The 18,316-nt window shown below is 45.1% G+C and overlaps 1 protein-coding gene across 1 annotated transcript in view; it reads right to left on the reverse strand.

Annotated features, from left to right (window-relative positions):
* znf385c (zinc finger protein 385C) overlaps window positions 1–18,316 on the reverse strand; it is a gene marked incomplete at both ends in the record, with an annotated part of 73,285 nt that overhangs the window by 10,009 nt on the left and 44,960 nt on the right. The window contains 2 exons of the mRNA XM_084329083.1: window positions 7,204–7,391; window positions 8,879–9,253. Coding sequence (XP_084185209.1) covers window positions 7,204–7,391; window positions 8,879–9,253 — 563 coding nt within the window. The remainder of the gene's footprint in view (window positions 1–7,203; window positions 7,392–8,878; window positions 9,254–18,316) is intronic.

Here is an 18,316-nt window from a genome sequence, read left to right on the forward strand (position 1 = left end):
GGTCTCGTATTGCTCTGCGTTGTGTTTCAAATTCCGATTCGACCCCTGTTAAGGGATTGCCCTGAGTGGGAGTTGATCCCCGGTCTCCCGCACCGGGGCCGACATCACAAACCGCTGCGCCAAGAAAGGATATCCCCTCTAAGCGCTCAGTTTGGATGCCTCTGGGGAGTGAGTTTACTTGCAGTACCGCTTAAAATCCACAGCCACCGAACTACTTGTACCAGGTGACTGTGGATAGACCTCCGTTACACTACCATAGTGTCTTTATACCTGTATCACTGTACATATGAATACTACAATTATGTCCATACATCTGATTAGCCCTATTACTCAGTAGTACTAATTCATATATTTTATACCCAGTTTAATCACCTGTACATTGTATATTACTATTGCACTTTACTGTTAAATTTGCACTCTGGTTGTATGCCAAACTCCTTTCGTTGTGCTACTTGTGCTGTATAATGACAATACATTTTAATCTAATCTAATCTAATCTGCAGAGGTTAGTTTGCTGATGGTAAAATATCTGATATTATTCCCACAACCTTCAACAACATGTCAAGCCAGTCCATGCTGTGGTTAATTATGTAGACACATCATCTGTATGCGAGTTCTATGTGACATGTTCTCTGTTACCTAACTCAGTTAGGACTAGAGTCCGAGCACACAGCCAACAGGACCTCTGTGCCCAGGGCTGTTTGAATAAGAATCAGGTGCACCCCTGAGGGGGAATAAGCTGTCAACTAAACTTCACTAATTGGAATGTGAAGGGACTTAACCGCCCTATTAAAACGTACCGAGGTTCTTGCCCATCTTAAAGGAACACGGCAACATTTTGGAAATGAATGGAAGCGGACATGGCCGGTTAGCCTAGGCATTGTCCAACTAACACCTCCCCCGAAGGCTAACCGGCCATGTCCGCTTCCATTCATTGTGCTAAGCTAGGCTAACATGCAGCCAGATAGCTTTCTACTGAACGCACAGAGAGGAAACTGGTATATATCTAGGACTGTCCCCGACTAAGGATTTGGATAGTCGACTATGATTGGCCGAAATGTGCCGTTAGTCGACTATTAGTCTACTATAAAAAAATAAATTATAAAAAAATTTAAATATATAATTTTTTTTAATTTTGTTATCATTCCATTTGGGCTGTGGGGGTGCTTAATGTCTGAAAGAGTCGACTGAAAGCTTCTTGTCCTCTGCAAAAGCATGCAATTGGTCCACTGATGGATACATCTTGATATTTGTCTAGTCTAGTGTGTTCATTAGATGGGTGAAATCCTCTTTCAGTGCCTCTGTGCCTGTTTTCTTAGGCAGTTAGCCTCTGGTATGCGTGCCATTAGCGTTAGCCACGCTTCTAGGCCTCTTGTCTTTTGGAAAGAATGATAATTATTATTTTTTAAATATATATATTTTTTTATAAATTATATATATATTTTTTGTATTCGACTAAGAGGTTGGCAGTCGACTACGGCTCCTTTCGACCGATTAGTCGACTATTCGACTAATAGGGGTCAGCCCTATATATATCTTCTCTTCTCTCTCTGGAGAAGACGGTAAGCTAATTTCCCCAAATGTTGGCGTGTTCCTTTAAGCGTTTAAAAACAGATATAGCTTTCCTAACGGAGACATATGCCAAGCTCAGACTATACAGTGTTAGCATGCGGTGGAGTTGGGTGGGACAGGTCACGGTTTAGGCCAGGGGGTCTGTGATACTTGCTTGTGTCTATGCTCCAAACCGGGATGACTTTCAATTCATGAACTTTCTGTCAACCATACCAGACACCCACCAATTGATTTTTTATTGCGTAATTAACCCTTTATTGGATAAATCTGGCACGGTCATGTGCTTATAATAGTAATTACATTTAGTCATTTAGCTGACGCTTTTATCCAAAGCGACTTCTGTACTGTACGACAAGTCATCAGGAAGGGTACAACTCTATCAGCTGAGTAACAATGTTCATCAAAGTGTTGAGTGCTACAGTGTAGGACAAGTGCATGACAATAAGGTTAGTTTAGGGTTAGATATATATTCTTTTTCATTTCAGATAATGGTTGAAGAAGTGCGTCTTTAGTCAACAGATAGAATGGTGATATCTGATCACACCCCCTTAACCCTGGGATTAGCTTTCCCCAACTGTAGATCCAGTCGATCCCACTGGAGGCTTAATTTACTACTTATTGTCTGACGGGTCTTTCATTACCTTCATTAATAGTACACATGACATAATTTCTGGAAACTAATTCAAATGATGAAACTCTCTACACCTACATGAGAGGGCACAAATCACGACTGTCCAGTGAGACAACTATTGAAGCTCATTGAAGCTCATTAACAGTTTATGCTGTCACCCAAACTCCAGAGTTGTATTCTAAACTGAGTTTTATGTCGGGTTGGTGGTATTAAGGCACTGTCAATGAGCTGTTGTTCAGACCCTGAAAAGATGAAAAATTATTGAAAAAAAAACATCCCAACATCAAACTCAGTTTACAATACAATAACACAGAAGTAACCTTTCTGGACTTGAGAATCACTGTTGACCAACAAGGACATTTGCACATGTCGATTTACAGTGACAAACTAAAAGTGCTACCTGGTCTACTGGCTTGCGCCACCAAGACGCTTCAACTCACTGCTTCAAGGTCCTTGACCTGGCATTCTGTGCAGCTCCCTCCTACCTCCGGTCAATGGTCTCTAACTACACACCCTCAAGACCCCTACTCTCTGCATCTTCTGGCCTCCTGAGACTCACTCCTTGTCATTGAAAGGAAGCAGGCTATTCTCTGTCCACAGTGGTGTCCAGTCAGGACAGCTGAAACCCGCCCAATCTTTCATTGTCGATTAAAACACACTTTTCCAATCAATATCTAAAAAAATAAAATAAATAAATAACTTTCTTTACTACTATGTACCATGCTACTATGTCTATACTACTATCTACTATGCTACTATGTCTATACTACAATCTACTATGTCTATACTACTATCTACTATACACAATTCGTAAGTCGCTTTGGACTTGAAAGCGCCAGCTCAATGACTACATGTAAATGTGCCAAGCCAAAGACTGAACAGAGGCATTACAATAAAAAGGTTCTCAATCAAGCCGGTCACTAGAGCTGGATGCCTAGATAGGAAGCACCTTCTGAACAAGAGACCCAGTGAAAAACAACCTCCTAGAGTCTATGTCCCCGCTCAGTACAGCCACATGGCCTCTGATGTCAGACACATCATCACTAAAAAGAGGGACATCTTGCTCAGTGACCCTTTGTTCAGTGTTTCCCGAGCCTCCAGCTTTCTCTTTCAGAAGGGCCTTGACAGGGATGTTGGAACTTTAAATCGGCAGGGGGTGCGGCCTTTCTGAGATTATTATTATTATTTCTTTTAGAACGCCTTTAACGTGATTTCAAATTTTTTTAACTGAAAATGACGTGAGAGGGAGTGAGACGTACATTGTTCAGAACGGCTTCGAAATAGCCTAGTGAATTCTAATGTCTTTTTTTTTTTATCAAAATGACAACGTGGCAGGGAAGCGAGTGAGAGTTCGTTCGTTGTTTAGAATGGCTTTGAAATAAGTTATTTCGAATGACCCTTTAACTGAAAATGACGTGAGACGTGAGGCAAACGAGAAGAACGTAATAATTGTTTTATTTAGACTTTTCAAGCCTACACTGTGAGAAAAAAAGCTGCAAGAAAACGGTACATGTCTGGCATCAATGGTTGCCAAATACTTACTGTCAAATTACAGTAAAATCAAATACATTTCATTTACAGATTACAACCTTTATTTAATAGTTAATATTTTGATAAAAGGTAATTTACTGTATTTTTATGGCATTTACACTTAAAGTAGAAAAACTAAAGTAATCTGTAAAAGAATACAGTGAATTTCCTGTGAAAAAACATAAATTTTTTACAGTGTACATTACATTTACATTAGCTACATTTTCAAGAACTGTATGCTAGGCTTAGGCTATTGTCAGCTATTGACAAAAGAGAAACACAGTCAACATTGGGCATATTACAAGCCAGATGAAGAAATAAAAACAAACCTCACTTCTGAATACCTCATTCATAACAATGAATTCACATGCTTGCTCGACGTGCTCTTTTGCATTTTGTAGGCTATTTGGTTTTCGTATTATTTTTCCACTCTGATGTAAGAAAGCCTTAATTAAGCGTAGTAGCCTATACAACCATGAATCATCAGTCTCATGCATGACCGAAAGTGGGCCTTCGCTCAGTTGCACGTTTAATGAACTCTTTCATCAGAGTGGAATCATCAATGTCATTATTGCTACGTGGGTGAGTCTCTCTTGCGTCATTGTGTTGCACAGCCAGGTTTTCAGTCTGCGCAGGGCCGAGAAAGAGCGCTCTGATGCCGTGAGATAGGGAGCGAAAGACGCATCTGGAGCCTTTTCACCTCCGATAGCCTGCATCGGTTTTGTGGCTACAGCTCTTGGATGATGGACACGACGTCCTGGATGGTGGTGACTTCTTGCCCCTTGCATATATCCCCCATCATGGCCAACTCCAGGCTTAGCCGCTCTGGCACAAAGAGCGTCAGTTCCTGAGAGCCCTTGATAACTGCTTGCTCACGTCTTGGGGGACTTGGGGGACCCTGATGTAAACAAGACGAAAGTCTTTCTCTGGTCTGCATCCCCTTAACAATTGTGTGTATTGAACCCATTCTGCAATCTGTTAATAAAATGTTCAATCAATCAATCAATCTTGCAGCGACTCGGATTCCCTCCTGGTCAAAACGCTGCTCCACCTCTGACCGGACCAATAATAACAGATATGGTTTAAATTTGTTGTTTCACCTGTCACTCGAAAATCTACTTTGCTGCAATCTTGTCAGTTTTACACGTATGATTGTGTACAGTGTAATGGTGAAGTGCTTTGAGCAGGAGAAACTTATAACTTACAGTTTAAAGTAGTATAACATCAGGAACAGTGTATTGCACTACTAAAGCTACCTAGCATGTCCTATATGCTCTGTAAATACTAATGTACAGATACCGAGATGGCACACCATGTACCTGTTTATTGCACTGTTTTATTGGATTCTATTAATATGTTGTACCACTGTATTTTATTGGATTCTATTATATGTTGTACCACTGTATTGCACATCGTCGCGGGCAAGACCAGCCGCATTTCACTGTATACCTGTATGCCGTGACAATTAAAACTCTTGACTTGACTTGACTTGATAAAAATACCGTTTGTGCAGTAACTGAAGCTGCCACTAGGGGGTGCTGCCGCACCCCCCATTCCAACGTCTCTGGGCCTCGACACTCAAAGACACCCACCCCACCTCAAAACCCACTACTTGACACTCAGAGACACCTACCCCACCTTTTCCCCAAAAACCCACTGACACGTTAAGAATTCAACACTACATTTTTACAGAGCAATGCTGAAATGGAATTTACTACCAAATCATATTATTACGCAACATTAAAAAAATATATATGGTTTTAAGAAAAAGCTTAAAGATTGTTATTAAAAAATGAATTTTGGTAATTAATAGGGTTGTACCAAATGTAATCCCCCCCGCATTTGAATGTTCTGTTGACGTTTTCTGCGAGTGTTCGAGTGTTTGCTGTGAGGTCATCATTGGGGAGTAAGGTTACATGGGCTATATATTTTGAATTATATTTATCTATGAATTAGATCATGATGGATTCAGTCAGAGCCAGTCTATGTGATTTGTCTAATTGCAATGTGTTTGTTTTGTTTAAGTGTGTTATTTTAGTGTTTTTTGTAACGTGTTTTGTCAATATATTGTGAGGAGTGTGAATGTATATTTTCGTGTTGTCACTATGTATTGGACCCCAGGAAGAATAGCTGCTGCTATGCAAAAGAGAACAGGGATCTAAATAAAACAAACAAACAAACAAACAAACAAACAAACAAACAAACAAACAAACAAACATATAGCTCCTGCAATCATTCTGCATCTTCTTCACTAACTGCAATTACAACCCATGTTTGCTTACAGACTTGAATGTGAGTGTGGCTGTTTCAACGTTGGCCACACAAATCACAAGCTGCGAGAGAGAGGCGCTGAACACAAATACGCTATCAGGACCCGTAACCCCGACTACCCCATGTCAAGGTTGTGGGGTCACACCCACTCAGACTATTAGAGTGTCACGGCCATTGAGGTCATCCTAAAATAATGCAAGGGGTGGTGACAGACTGAAACGTCTTGGGACAGACACCCTCAGGGCCACTTCTTTCACCAGACCGGGCTCGCTTAAAATGTGTAAATAAAGTATGTCAACCACAGGAAAAAGGTACATAATGTACGTTATGTTATAGCCATAAGTAATACATTTACGTATTGTATAAGTAATATATTTATGTTTCGTATCGAAGAAGGTCCTCAAAATAAACAGCGCAATCAGGAGTCGAACTAGCAATGCTTGGGGTCAGGGGTGAGTGCTCTCATCACTAGACCAAGCCACCTGTGGTCACTTAAGTACTTTATTTACGTTTTCTGATTAGATTGTGTTGCTTTCCCGGGCCTAAATTAAGAAATGGACTTCTCCCCCCTTTCTAGAACTTTCCTGTCAGTTTTCTAAAACTGTGTTTTATGAGGAATATCGTGATGGTACACTATACTGCGATACTACATTATTTAGTTGTAGTTTTTGCACAATGCTGTATACAGTAGGTCTTAACAACACTCCTGCCTCATGACAGGTAATCTATTGGTTATTTTTGTGTGTTATTTCCATCCACTATTCTATTCTATTCCACTATGATTTTTGCCATCATACTAGAGGCTGTTACGGTATGGGTCAGCCGGGAGCCCAAGTCTGTGTGCTTTCTTCCACTGCTGTTGTCTGATATGCGCAGGACTTATATGTCATGTGACCTACAGTATGTCACACGCCTATCTGATTAGTTTCAAATTCAAACTGCCCTCATCGTTTCAGAGTCGAAACACATTGGTCACCCATGCCACAATAAAGCTTTTCTAATTTACAACACAGTGCCTCGGATGCACTTTTCAGACTTCGGTGGTGACTTACCATGTCAGTAGCATAGGCCAATGACACGGTAAAGCTATAATCGCCATCAAACTACCGTGATACTTTTTGTTTGTTTGTTACCTAGCAACTGAAAATACCATTGAAGCGGTTAACGGTAAGCTACAGTATTACGCTCCTCTTCCTCACCTGGCTGAGCTGGGTCTCGGAGTTGACAAAGATCTCACAGATTTCACACTGGAAGTTCTTGCTGGGCACCCCCACGCTGCCCTTGCTGCCCAGCCGCTTGCTCTTACAGGCCGCGCGGGACGCCACCACCTTCCCCCGGCGCCGCGGCTGCACGCTCTGGCCGTCCAGCATTAGCTTGTGTTTTGTACCTGGTGATGATAAGATTGTTTGTTTATTTTTTTTTATTTTTCAGGGACAGTGCACATTAATGAACATCTTCAGTTTCCACATTAATGTAAATGTGCCAGATTTGAGCTAATTAGCTAGTTTCCATCTGTAGTCCCTGCCCACCATGCATGTCTTTATGGTGTGGGAGGAAACTGGAGTACCCAGAGGAAACCCACGCAAACACAGGGAGAACATGCAAACTCCACACAGAAAGGCCCCCTGCTGGGGTTCGAACCCAGGACCTTCTTGCTGTGAGGCAGCAGTGTTAACCACTGTGCCAGGTGCCACCCAGGTAAGATAGGATAAGATAAGACAAGATATTCCTTTATTGATCCCCTTGGGGGACATTTGGGCGTCATAGCAGCACGGGGGAGGTACAGGTATGGTCAGGATAATAGTAGAAATACATAAATATAGGAAATAAAATTTTATCATAAAAATATGTATACAATGTATACAATAAATATAGGCAATACAGAATTTGAATCTGAATATATACTATGAGTAAGAGTAAAAGTAAACGGTATACACAAGGTGCAGTATACACACATGGTACCCTAACTGGCATGATATATGTCATATGTTGTAGCTCGTGCAGATTTTGGTGGTTAAGAGTCAGACACACTTACATAGTGGCCTAATAGTTCTCGATAAGACAGGATGTAAGACTAGGTTAGTTGCCGTGAATCAAAATATGTCTCACTTCCTCTCTCTGTATGTGAACGGATGGGCAAACGTTAGCTTCAGAATAAGAATCACTTCATTTGGCAGATTATTATAAATGTGAATTGGTTATGGTAATATTGGTGGAAAGATACTATAACAAATTACACTATAACACAATGCTGACACACTGAGGTTCAAGGACAACAGCAAATAGCACACAGTACAAAGCGACAGTGCAAGTAAGTCATAGAATAGAAGACCACACTCTATATACTGTATGCACACTAATACCAGGGCTACAGTATGGGCATGCGTCTTTATCACAGCATGGCGTGACATATCCTCTAGTCTACATGTCCACTCAATCCCTTTTAAGTGTCTATATCCTCTAGTCTACATGTCCACTCAATCCCTTTTAAGTGTCTATATCCTCTAGTCTACATGTCCACTCAATCCCTTTTAAGTGTCTATATCCTCTAGTCTACATGTCCACTCAATCCCTTTTAAGTGTCTATATCCTCTCTACATAGTCTATGGTTGTGGCTCTGGAGGAGGGAGTGTCCAGTATTGCTTTAGACCAGCATACCAGGAGGTAGTTGTACTGAATAGCATTAAATACTTGAAAGTGGCACAGTATGCATAGCGGGTACACAGTATGCATAGCGGGTACACAGTATGCATAGCGGGTATACAGGTTGTAAGTTAAATACCGAAAGAATACCATGTGGGTAATAATAAATAGCAACATACAATAAGGTAGTAATAAGCTATAATAGTATCACACATATCCGTATCTTCTCACCAGTGTTGTGTGCTTCCAGTTGGGAGGTGGAGTTGACAGTGACTTTGCAGACAGGACAGTGGAGGTGTGCCTTGCTCTTCTTGGGGTCCTTGTCGTCTGTGCGGGTCTCTCCGTCTGTGCTGGAGGTGTCCGGGGGCCCGCCTGACTCTGTGACGGGGCCCGAGGCCTCCGAGGTCTCTGTGGCTTCCGGGGCGCTGGTGTCCGAGGCCGTCTCAGAGAGCTGGGAGGACGGGGACACCTGGGGCGTGGACAAGGTGGCCAGCTCCAGGGACACCTGGGACACAGCCGTCAGCACGACCACGCTCCTGGCATTCTCGTCCAGCTTCGCCTCCAACTTGGCTGGTTCTAGATCAGTCTGCAGGCCTGGGGAAGGTGCTGTAATGAAAGATAATTATTACCAGAGCATCCTGCAATCAACAGGCAAGTAAAGAATACATATTATATTATTGTATATACTGTATATACAGTATATATTTTTGGAGTCACCAATGGAGTCACCCTTTCAGATATGATTTTTGGGGAGGGAATGTGTTAGGCCTACATCTTCAATGTTGAGTACCGGTATTCATTTTTGATTTCCTTTACGCTTTGTTATTTTTTTCACATTTAAATTTGTATTACTAATTACAATCTGTATTTGTATTCTGTTGTAATATCTTATTGTGAGGACCCCAGAAAGACTAGTGGTCATTCATTTGAAATTTTTTTTTTATCCACTTTTTCTCCCATTTTCTATATTTTCTCCCATCCCAATTTCGTATCATCCAATTCAACCCTCCCCTGTCACGAACGCTGTTTCTTGCCTCCCACAAGCCGGCTGCAATGTGGACTAAGTCATACATAGCACAAGTCCCCTCCGGTACTTGAGGTAACAGCAGTCGCATCTTTTCACCTGCGCAGCTCGATCTCTCAGTGGCGAGGAGTAACGCGTGGGAGGCTCACGCTGCCCCCGACACTTCCTGATTCCACTGCGCAGGCGCACCAACCGACCTGTAGGAGTCGCTGTCCACAACGCCCGATCCCCACCCATCAGTTTCCCACCCCCTAATACGGCCAATGTGTATTAGTACGGACGACCAGCTAAACTGAAAGCAAATGTGGAGCGCTGGGCTCGAACAGCCGAGCCCAGCGTCTCCAGATTTCGTGGTGAGCGCCTTGCCCACTACGCCACGTAGCCGCCCCATTCATTTGACAGTTAATGGGGATCCTAATAAAACAAACAAACAAACACCTTACACAGTATACATTTTAGGGTTCACTTTCAATTCAATACATTCGGGAGGTGGATTTTTCTTTCAAATCCAAAAACTGGCATCTTCTGGCACGAAAAGGTTGTATTATCCAACCCATTGATGAGCACAGGAGAATTCACCAACTTTGAATTGATTGAATCATCAACCCTCAACCTCTACGATGTTGTCTGATAGTCTCACATTACTAGTTGGCTCGTTTATTCCAGAAATAGCTGGGAAAATTACACTGTAAACTGAACGACCAAGGCATCAAATCGTTTTGAGATGGAATTGGCTTTTTAGTGCAAATAATAAAAGAGTCAATAGAATTTATCTCCAAATAACCATTCAGCTTTTAATATAACATACTGGAATGGGCTTTTCATGGGCTAGCTTTGTGGCATTTTTCAATATGGTATCATCCTTTGATTTAAACCATGTGGAACGGACTAGATTAGCATTGGCTCAGAGGAGTAAATGTCATCAGCCCACTTCTCTTCTCTCTCTCTCTCTCTCTCTCTCTCTCTCTCTCTCTCTCTCTCTCTCTCTCTCTCTTTCTCTCTCCCTCCCTCCCTCCCTCCCTCCCTCCCTCCCTCCCTCCCTCCCTCCCTCCCTCCCTCCCTCCCTCCCCCCTTTTTTCCCTCTCTCTCCCTCACTATTCAAATATCAAGTGAACGTCCCAAGGCTCAGTCAATATAAACAAACCCATCGACTGCCCGGCCCGGCCCCCGATAAGTCACCGGAGTTCCATTACACACACATCTCCCGCTCACCCCGGGCCCTCCCTGGAGAGTCTCACACTTTACCCCCCGAGCACCGTGCGCTACGCTTACTGAATATCTCCATTTCGTTTACTCCTTTTCTCCACACACACACACACACACACACACACACACACACACACACACACACACACACACACACACACACACACACACACACACACACACACACACACACACACACACACACACACACCACACACACACACACACACACACACACACACACACACACACACACACACACACACACACACACACACGCACCACCCCTTGACTAGCCCGCCATTGATTTTCTCTTTTAAGTCCTGAGGTAAATTCATCATGAAGATAAGGGTCCTTCTCTCTCATTCCCTGCCGCAGAGAAGGAACTCTATATAAGGGTGAGATTAGCCGTAGCCCCAGCTGTAATGAGAGAGTGACCCCAAAGGGGGGGTGGGGGTCCCGGGGGAGAGGAGGCATGATCTTGGGGCTTACGGGAAAAGACAGATTCAGCCACCGGAGAGGCCTCTGGAGGCGACCGATAGTGATCAATGGCTTAAGCAAGCGGCTCGCGGAGCAACACACAGAGGCCGCTGTGAATCAAAGTCCCCGTCCCGGAGAAGCCAAAGAGGTCCCGGATCATGAAGGGGCCTCATTCAGGAGAGAAAACTTTTTAGGTATCCCGACTCCAAAGTTTGAAGCAGCATACCTCTAACCATGAATAGCACCCCACCGAGAAAAAAAGAAGAAAGAAATAAAGATAAAAACCTCCAATCAAGGTTCTCGAATCAAACGCCTTCAAAAGAGCCGCTGTGTTTGCACAGACTGGAGGTCGGGGTACCGTGAGCCTGTGACACTGATAAGCACCAGACTTCCCCTGCAGACAAACACCTCCAGTCTGTCTCATCACTCGTCCTCAAAGTCACCCGACTGTCTGACTGCCACCAAGATTTGGCAGACTGTCAGAGCAAATGCCCTTGTGTTGGCAGCCCTCCCCGACTCTTGGCAGCATCTCCCGTGGAGTGGAAGTGTGCGTCTCGCGTTCCAGCTAAGTACGGACGTCGAGATCAATGTCATGAACCAATCATGAACTTCGGTTTAGCGTGGAGAGAATTTGATCAAAGTCCAATTCAAGTTGAGTAAATGCGTTTTCAGTTTATCGACTGTCAACAACAACAACAACAACAGCCAAACAGTACATTAATATATGAATTAGCCCCTTAGGGAAATCCATCCTCTGCATTTGACCCATTCTAACTGTTTAGGAGAAGTGGGGCAGCTACACACAGTGCAGCACCCGGGGACAGACTCCAGTTGTACTGCCAGTACCTCGGTCAAGGGCGACGGCAGGAAACCTAGCAGGCATGTCTTTTCATGGTGTGGGGGAGGAAAGCGGAGTACCCGGAGGAAACCTGCGCGAACGCAGGGAGAACATGCAAACTCTAGCTATATTTACTGAGTGTACACATGCCGTCACATGTGTCACTAGGCGCTGACGCTCGTCCCGACTTGACTCCATGGCTCCGAAGCAACATCAGGACACAAACATCATTCCTGAGGGAAATTCTAGCTATGATTCATTACTACTGTGGTGACAGCCGTTGTCCCCTTGAAGACACCGTCAACAACAAAGTCAGTCAAAGCCGTGGGTGATTGATGCTTGTCACAGATGATGGAGGCTCCAGTGACCTGCTTGATGTTCTCTCTCTCTCTCTCTCTCTCTCTCTCTCTCTCTCTCTCTCTCTCTCTCTCTCTCTCTCTCTCTCTCTCTCTCTCTCTCTCTCTCTCTCTCTGTCTCTCTCTGTCCACTCCTAAGCCATCATCAGTCCTTATCTAAGAGTGAAAACGGTGTCAGTCTCAGTAGGTACACAAATCCTGTGCTTAAGGGAGCAATAGGCGCCCATTGATTTAGGGCAGAACTTAGAAATCCTTTAAAATCCAAATTTGACAACACCCTTCCCAATGAGCATCAGGATGCCTCCAAAGCCAAGCCCTGCTTGGTAGCTAGCAGGCAGCTATGTGTTGGTTTCCCATTTCAAGTACCTCTGCATCATGTTGGACTCAAACCTATCATTTAAGAAACATATCAAAAAAGTTAAACACACAATTCATTTTAATTTAGTTAATTTTAGACAAATCCGGCCTTTTTTAACAGTTGATGCTGCAAAAACGTATCTTCATTGCATGATATTCTCACACATTGAATACTGCTTCACAAACTGGTCATTTGCTGGTGTCACTGTCATGAAACACATCGAACAGCTTTATCATTTATATGTCTTATTTGTATTTATATGTCTTATTTGTGCATGGTGCATACTAGTAATCTAGTCCATTGTCCATTGTGAGGACCACAATGGAAATAACCACAATTGTATGTAATTTTGATTGTCAAATAAATGCAATCAATCAATCATAGAGCCATCAAGGTATTTGCCAGGAAACCATTGGCATACCACCATTGCAATATTTTGAAACAATATAGCTTTTTGAACTTTGAAAAATTCAAAGTCTTAAAAAGCTCTTGTTTCATCTACAAATGCCTACATGGACTAGCTCCCCCTCCTGTACAGGAATTCATCTACAAAAAAAGAAACACTGGACTCTGCACCAGGTTAGACACCAGAGTTGACTGCATGGTCCAATGTAGACTGACCACATTTGGCCAAAACGTCCTGTCCATAAAAGGCAGTCAAACATGGAACAGTCTCCCCATTTCCATAAGGGAAAGCCCCACCCTTGCTTCTTTTAGAGGGCAACAAAAAAAATAGCTGAGTGAAGACCAACCAGTCATGTGAACACATGTGACATATCTCCAGGGGTGTAAAAAGTACCCAGAAATTATACTTAAGTGAAAGTATGGGTACCGTCTCAAAATCGTACTCAAGTAAAAGTCAGAGTATCTGGCTAAAAATACACTTAAGTAAAAGTAAAAAAGTGTCTACTTTTAAATGTACTTAAAAGTACTAAAAAGTAAACATTTTCTTTTTATTCTTTTAATTTAGTCCTCTTCATCACTCATACTATCATTTGTGGCAATCTTTTGTAGCTTTTCACTCTGACTGTCTATTCTTCTGATAGCAGGTGTTTAATCAAAGATCCCTGCTATCTAGTCTTGCACAAGGACCAATCAGCATGGGTATGGGCGGGTTCATTTTCCATTGATGGGATTTGATTGGCTGTTTTTAAATAAAGTGCGGCCGCAGGATTAATAACGTTAACATTAGTTCGTCCAGAGAAACAAATATACTAATTAAAATAGTTGGACCTGCAAGATTTGTACTTTGTACTTTGTAGGTCTGCATTTTAAATGTAAGGAGTATGTTTTTTTTTCTCTGAAATGTAATTGAGTAAAAGTACAAGTATACAAACCTAATAATACTTGAGTAAAGTACAAATCCCCAAAAACAGCACTTAAGTATTGTAACGAAGTACAATTACTCAAGTACTTTACACCCCTGCATATCTCTAGCAACTAGTATTTCTGTGTATTGCTGTTATGTATTTGTACATTTTTTTAAAAGTTTTTATGTGTCCTGTTTTTATGTATTTGTACATTTCTTACTATTTCTATGAGTCCTGTTTTTATGTTTGGGGACAATGGATGGAAATTTGCCTCGTGCTAAATCCGGCAATTTAATAATAATAATAAAAAAAAAAAAAAATAAAAAAAAAATGTGTTACCGGAATATCTCCACTGAAACATGCTGAAACAAAGAAGCTGTCCTAGTGGTTCAACACCAGACAGACGGGTGCTTCATTGGTTCCTGATGGCAGACAACATGGACATTACCCGGTGACAACCCCCCCACCCCCCCACTCCCCTATACACCAGCCGTCAGCATCATGGTAGACTAACTGTAGCTAATTTCATCGAGTGTTCATTTGGAGTACTGCAATGCCACCGCTGGCTCTCTGCACTGCCTTTTAATTTCACATCAGGCCAACCACACTATTGGACTTATTTTTTTGTATCCACTTTTTCTCCTGTTTTTCTCAAATTTTCTCCCATCCCAATTTTAGTCGTTATGCCAATTCCCCCCCTCCCCTTCCTGGTCGTTGCTCGCATGTGCCCCCCACTGGTCGGTCTAGGGAGTCCTGAAGTCTATCAGATGCTTCCTCCATCACATAGGAGACAGCCAGCAACCTCTTTTCACCTGCCAGCGCGGACTCTCATAGGTGTAACCATATCCCTTCTTTGCTGTGCAGGCGCCCTGACCGACCTGTAGGAGTCGCTGTTTACAACGACCAGAATACCACCCCACCGGCTTCCCTCCCACTGACTCTGCCAATTGAGCCAGTATGTTAGGGTTTGGAACCGACCTCAACAGCACGGCACAGACAGGTAGTTCAGAGTTAGCCAAATACTAGGGCGTATTTATTTACAGAGTCAAAAGGAGTCAAGTAACAATTCTGAACAACAAAAAAGGAGACTGCCTTCGGCAGAGTTATCTGCGGCTCTGCAGATCCTCTTGGTGTTAGGGGTGGGGAATCGGTGTTGACGCAGTTGCGGCTCTGCAGATACTCCCAGCTTCAACTCGAAGTGGAAACGGAGAGAGAGAGAGAGATCAACAACAGTCCAACAGTACACAGAGGCAGTGCAGTTCAGTCCTCCCTTAGCTGAGTCCAGAACAAAACAAAATGGTACTTCTTCAGTGTTTATCCAAAACACACAATTTAGCTGAGTCCAGTGCAAACAAAAACGATACTCTTCAGTGTTATCCAAAACACACAATTTAGCTGAGTCCAGTGCAAACAAAAACGATACTCTTCAGTGTTTATCTTAAACACACAATTTAGCTGAGTCCAGTGCAAACAAAAACGATACTCTTCAGTGTTATCCAAACACACAAAAACAGATAATCCAAAAAGGGTTTGGTTCCAACTCACCAAAGCGCAAACGCGTAAAGCGGGCAACGAGGCGCAGCTCCAAACGGAGGATCAAGGTATTCACCAGCGGTAATCCAAAGATGTCCTGGAGGGAAAGTAGACGAGGCACAACAACGGGGGGAAAGCAGGCAGAAGCAGTAGTATTCAAAACGACCCGACATCGATTGAAAGAAGGTCCCAGTATAAGAAGCCTCTGGGGCGCTAATCACAAACTATGACAGGTGCGTGCTGGAATTGGTACTCGCTCCAGAAGCGTGTGGCGGGGAATGCACCAATCAACACAGTACCTTAAAGGAGCGTGTGGCGGGGAACGAACCAATCCTCACAGTACTTTAAGAAGCGTGTGGCGGGGAATGAACCAATCCTCACAGTACCCCCCCCTCCACGGGAGCCACCCGGCGACCCACTCGGCCCCGGCCTGCCCGGATGGGACCGAAGGAAGCCGGCGATCAGGGGCACTGGAGAGGGGGACAGAGACAGAGGCCTGGAGAGGGGGACCGGAGACGGGGACAGAGGACCGGTGAGGGAGGCTGGAGACGGGGACAGGGACCCGGTGAGGGGGGCTGGAGAAAGGGACAGGGAACCGGCGAGGGAGGCCGGAGACGGAGACAGAGGCCCGGAGAGGGGGCTAGAGACAGGGACACAAGGGGAACCCCAGGGCGAAGGACTGGACGCCGCCTGAAGACACTGGGCATGACAGGAGGGGCTCCACCCCCTGATGGTGCCGGAGGACCAGGCGATGTGGGGCTCATGCAGCGCGAGCCAGGGCCGACCCAGGACTACGGGGACAAGAGGGGATCTGGTAATAAAAAACTGGAGTCTCTCAACGTGGTTACCAGCCACGGTGAGGAGGACAGGACAGGTACGTTGAGTGATGTCAGCCAGGCGGCGATGATCCAGCGCGAAGACCTCCAAGGGCCTCTCGAGGTCCTCAAGCGGAATGTTGGCCCGGGTGGCAAACTCAACGTCCAGGAAACTCCCATCAGCACCAGAGTCAATGAGTGCACCCACCGTCGCCCGCTGGTCCGCCCAGGCTAGGGTGACGCTCGTCAGACGGTTAGGTGGTGCACGGGTGGGGGAACAGGAAAAACGGCTCACCAGGATCTCTCGGGGTCCCGGCGAGCCTGGTCTTCTTGGCCGGGTAGGGCAATTGGAGACACGGTGTCCATCCCGGCCGCAGTAGAGGCAAAGGCCGGACCTGAGCCTGGACTCCCGTTCGGCCGGGCTAAGGTGGGTGCGTCCCAGCTGCATGGGTTCCTCCTTGGTCACAGCTCGGGAGGGAAAAAACCCACCAGTCATGGAGGGGGCAGGACGGTCAGCAGAACGGTCCCGAGGACGTCTGGGGAACGTCTGGGGGTCCTAGTCGTGCTCGCTCACGCCTTCTCTCCCGGAGGCGTCCGTCGATGCGGATAGCGAGGCTGATCAGGCCCTCGAGAGAATCGGGCTCCTCTTGGGTCGCGAGCTGGTCCCTTACTGCGTCATTGAGCCCCCTCAGGAAGGTGAGACGAAGCGCTTGATCGTTCCAACCGCTCTCCGTTGCGGCCAGTCTAAACTCCAGCGCGTAGTCTCTGACACTGCCACTGCCCTGCCGGAAGGTGCCCAACCGAGCTCCTGGGTCCTGGCCACGAGCTGGGTGGTGGAAAACCCTTCGGAGCTCTGCCACGAAGTCTGGGTAGGAGAAACAAAAATCGGCCCTCATAGCCCAGGAAGCAGTGACCCACTGTGCTGCTCGGCCCGTGAGCAGGTTAGTCATGTAGGCTACTCGGGCTCCCTCTGACGAAAAACGGCTGGGTTGATGAAGGAAGACCAACTCACACTGCATGATGAATGTGGCACAATCCTCGAAGTTACCCTCGAAAAGACGTGGTTCGGAGAGACGGGGCTCCCGAGGTGCGAGGTCTGCCGCGGGTGGTGATCTGGCTGAGACTCCTGGGACAGGTGGGGTTAAAAGCAGAGTGTTTAATGCTGTACTGAGAGCCTGTAGCTGGTGCAGAATAACAGCCTGCTGATACCCCTGGGTAGTCTGCTGGGTGGCCAGAGTGTCAAGGGCAGCCAGAATAAGCTGGACCTCGGCCCGGAGGTCCTGTAAAGCAGCCGCAGCCACACCGGTCGTTGACCAACTCGATCTGGACCGCCAACGCTGCCCTGACCCTGTCTGTGTCGGCTGAGGTCGTCATGGTCGGGTCGTAATGTTAGGGTTTGGAACCGACCTCAACAGCACGGCACAGACAGGTAGTTCAGAGTTAGCCAAATACTAGGGCGTATTTATTTACAGAGTCAAAAAGAGTCAAGTAACAATTCTGAACAACAAAAAAGGAGACTGCCTTCGGCTCTGCAGATCCTCTTGGTGTTAGAGGTGGGGAATCGGCGTTGACGCTGTTGCGGCTCTGCAGATACTCCCAGCTTCAACTCGAAGTGGAAACGGAGAGAGAGAGAGAGATCAACAACAGTCCAACAGTACACAGAGGCAGTGCAGTTCAGTCCTCCCTTAGCTGAGTCCAGAACAAAACAAAATGGTACTTCTTCAGTGTTTATCCAAAACACACAATTTA

Source organism: Notolepis coatsorum, assembly GCF_963971535.1.
Source record: "Notolepis coatsorum genome assembly, chromosome: 14".
Classification (NCBI taxonomy): Eukaryota; Metazoa; Chordata; class Actinopteri; order Aulopiformes; family Paralepididae; genus Notolepis; species Notolepis coatsorum.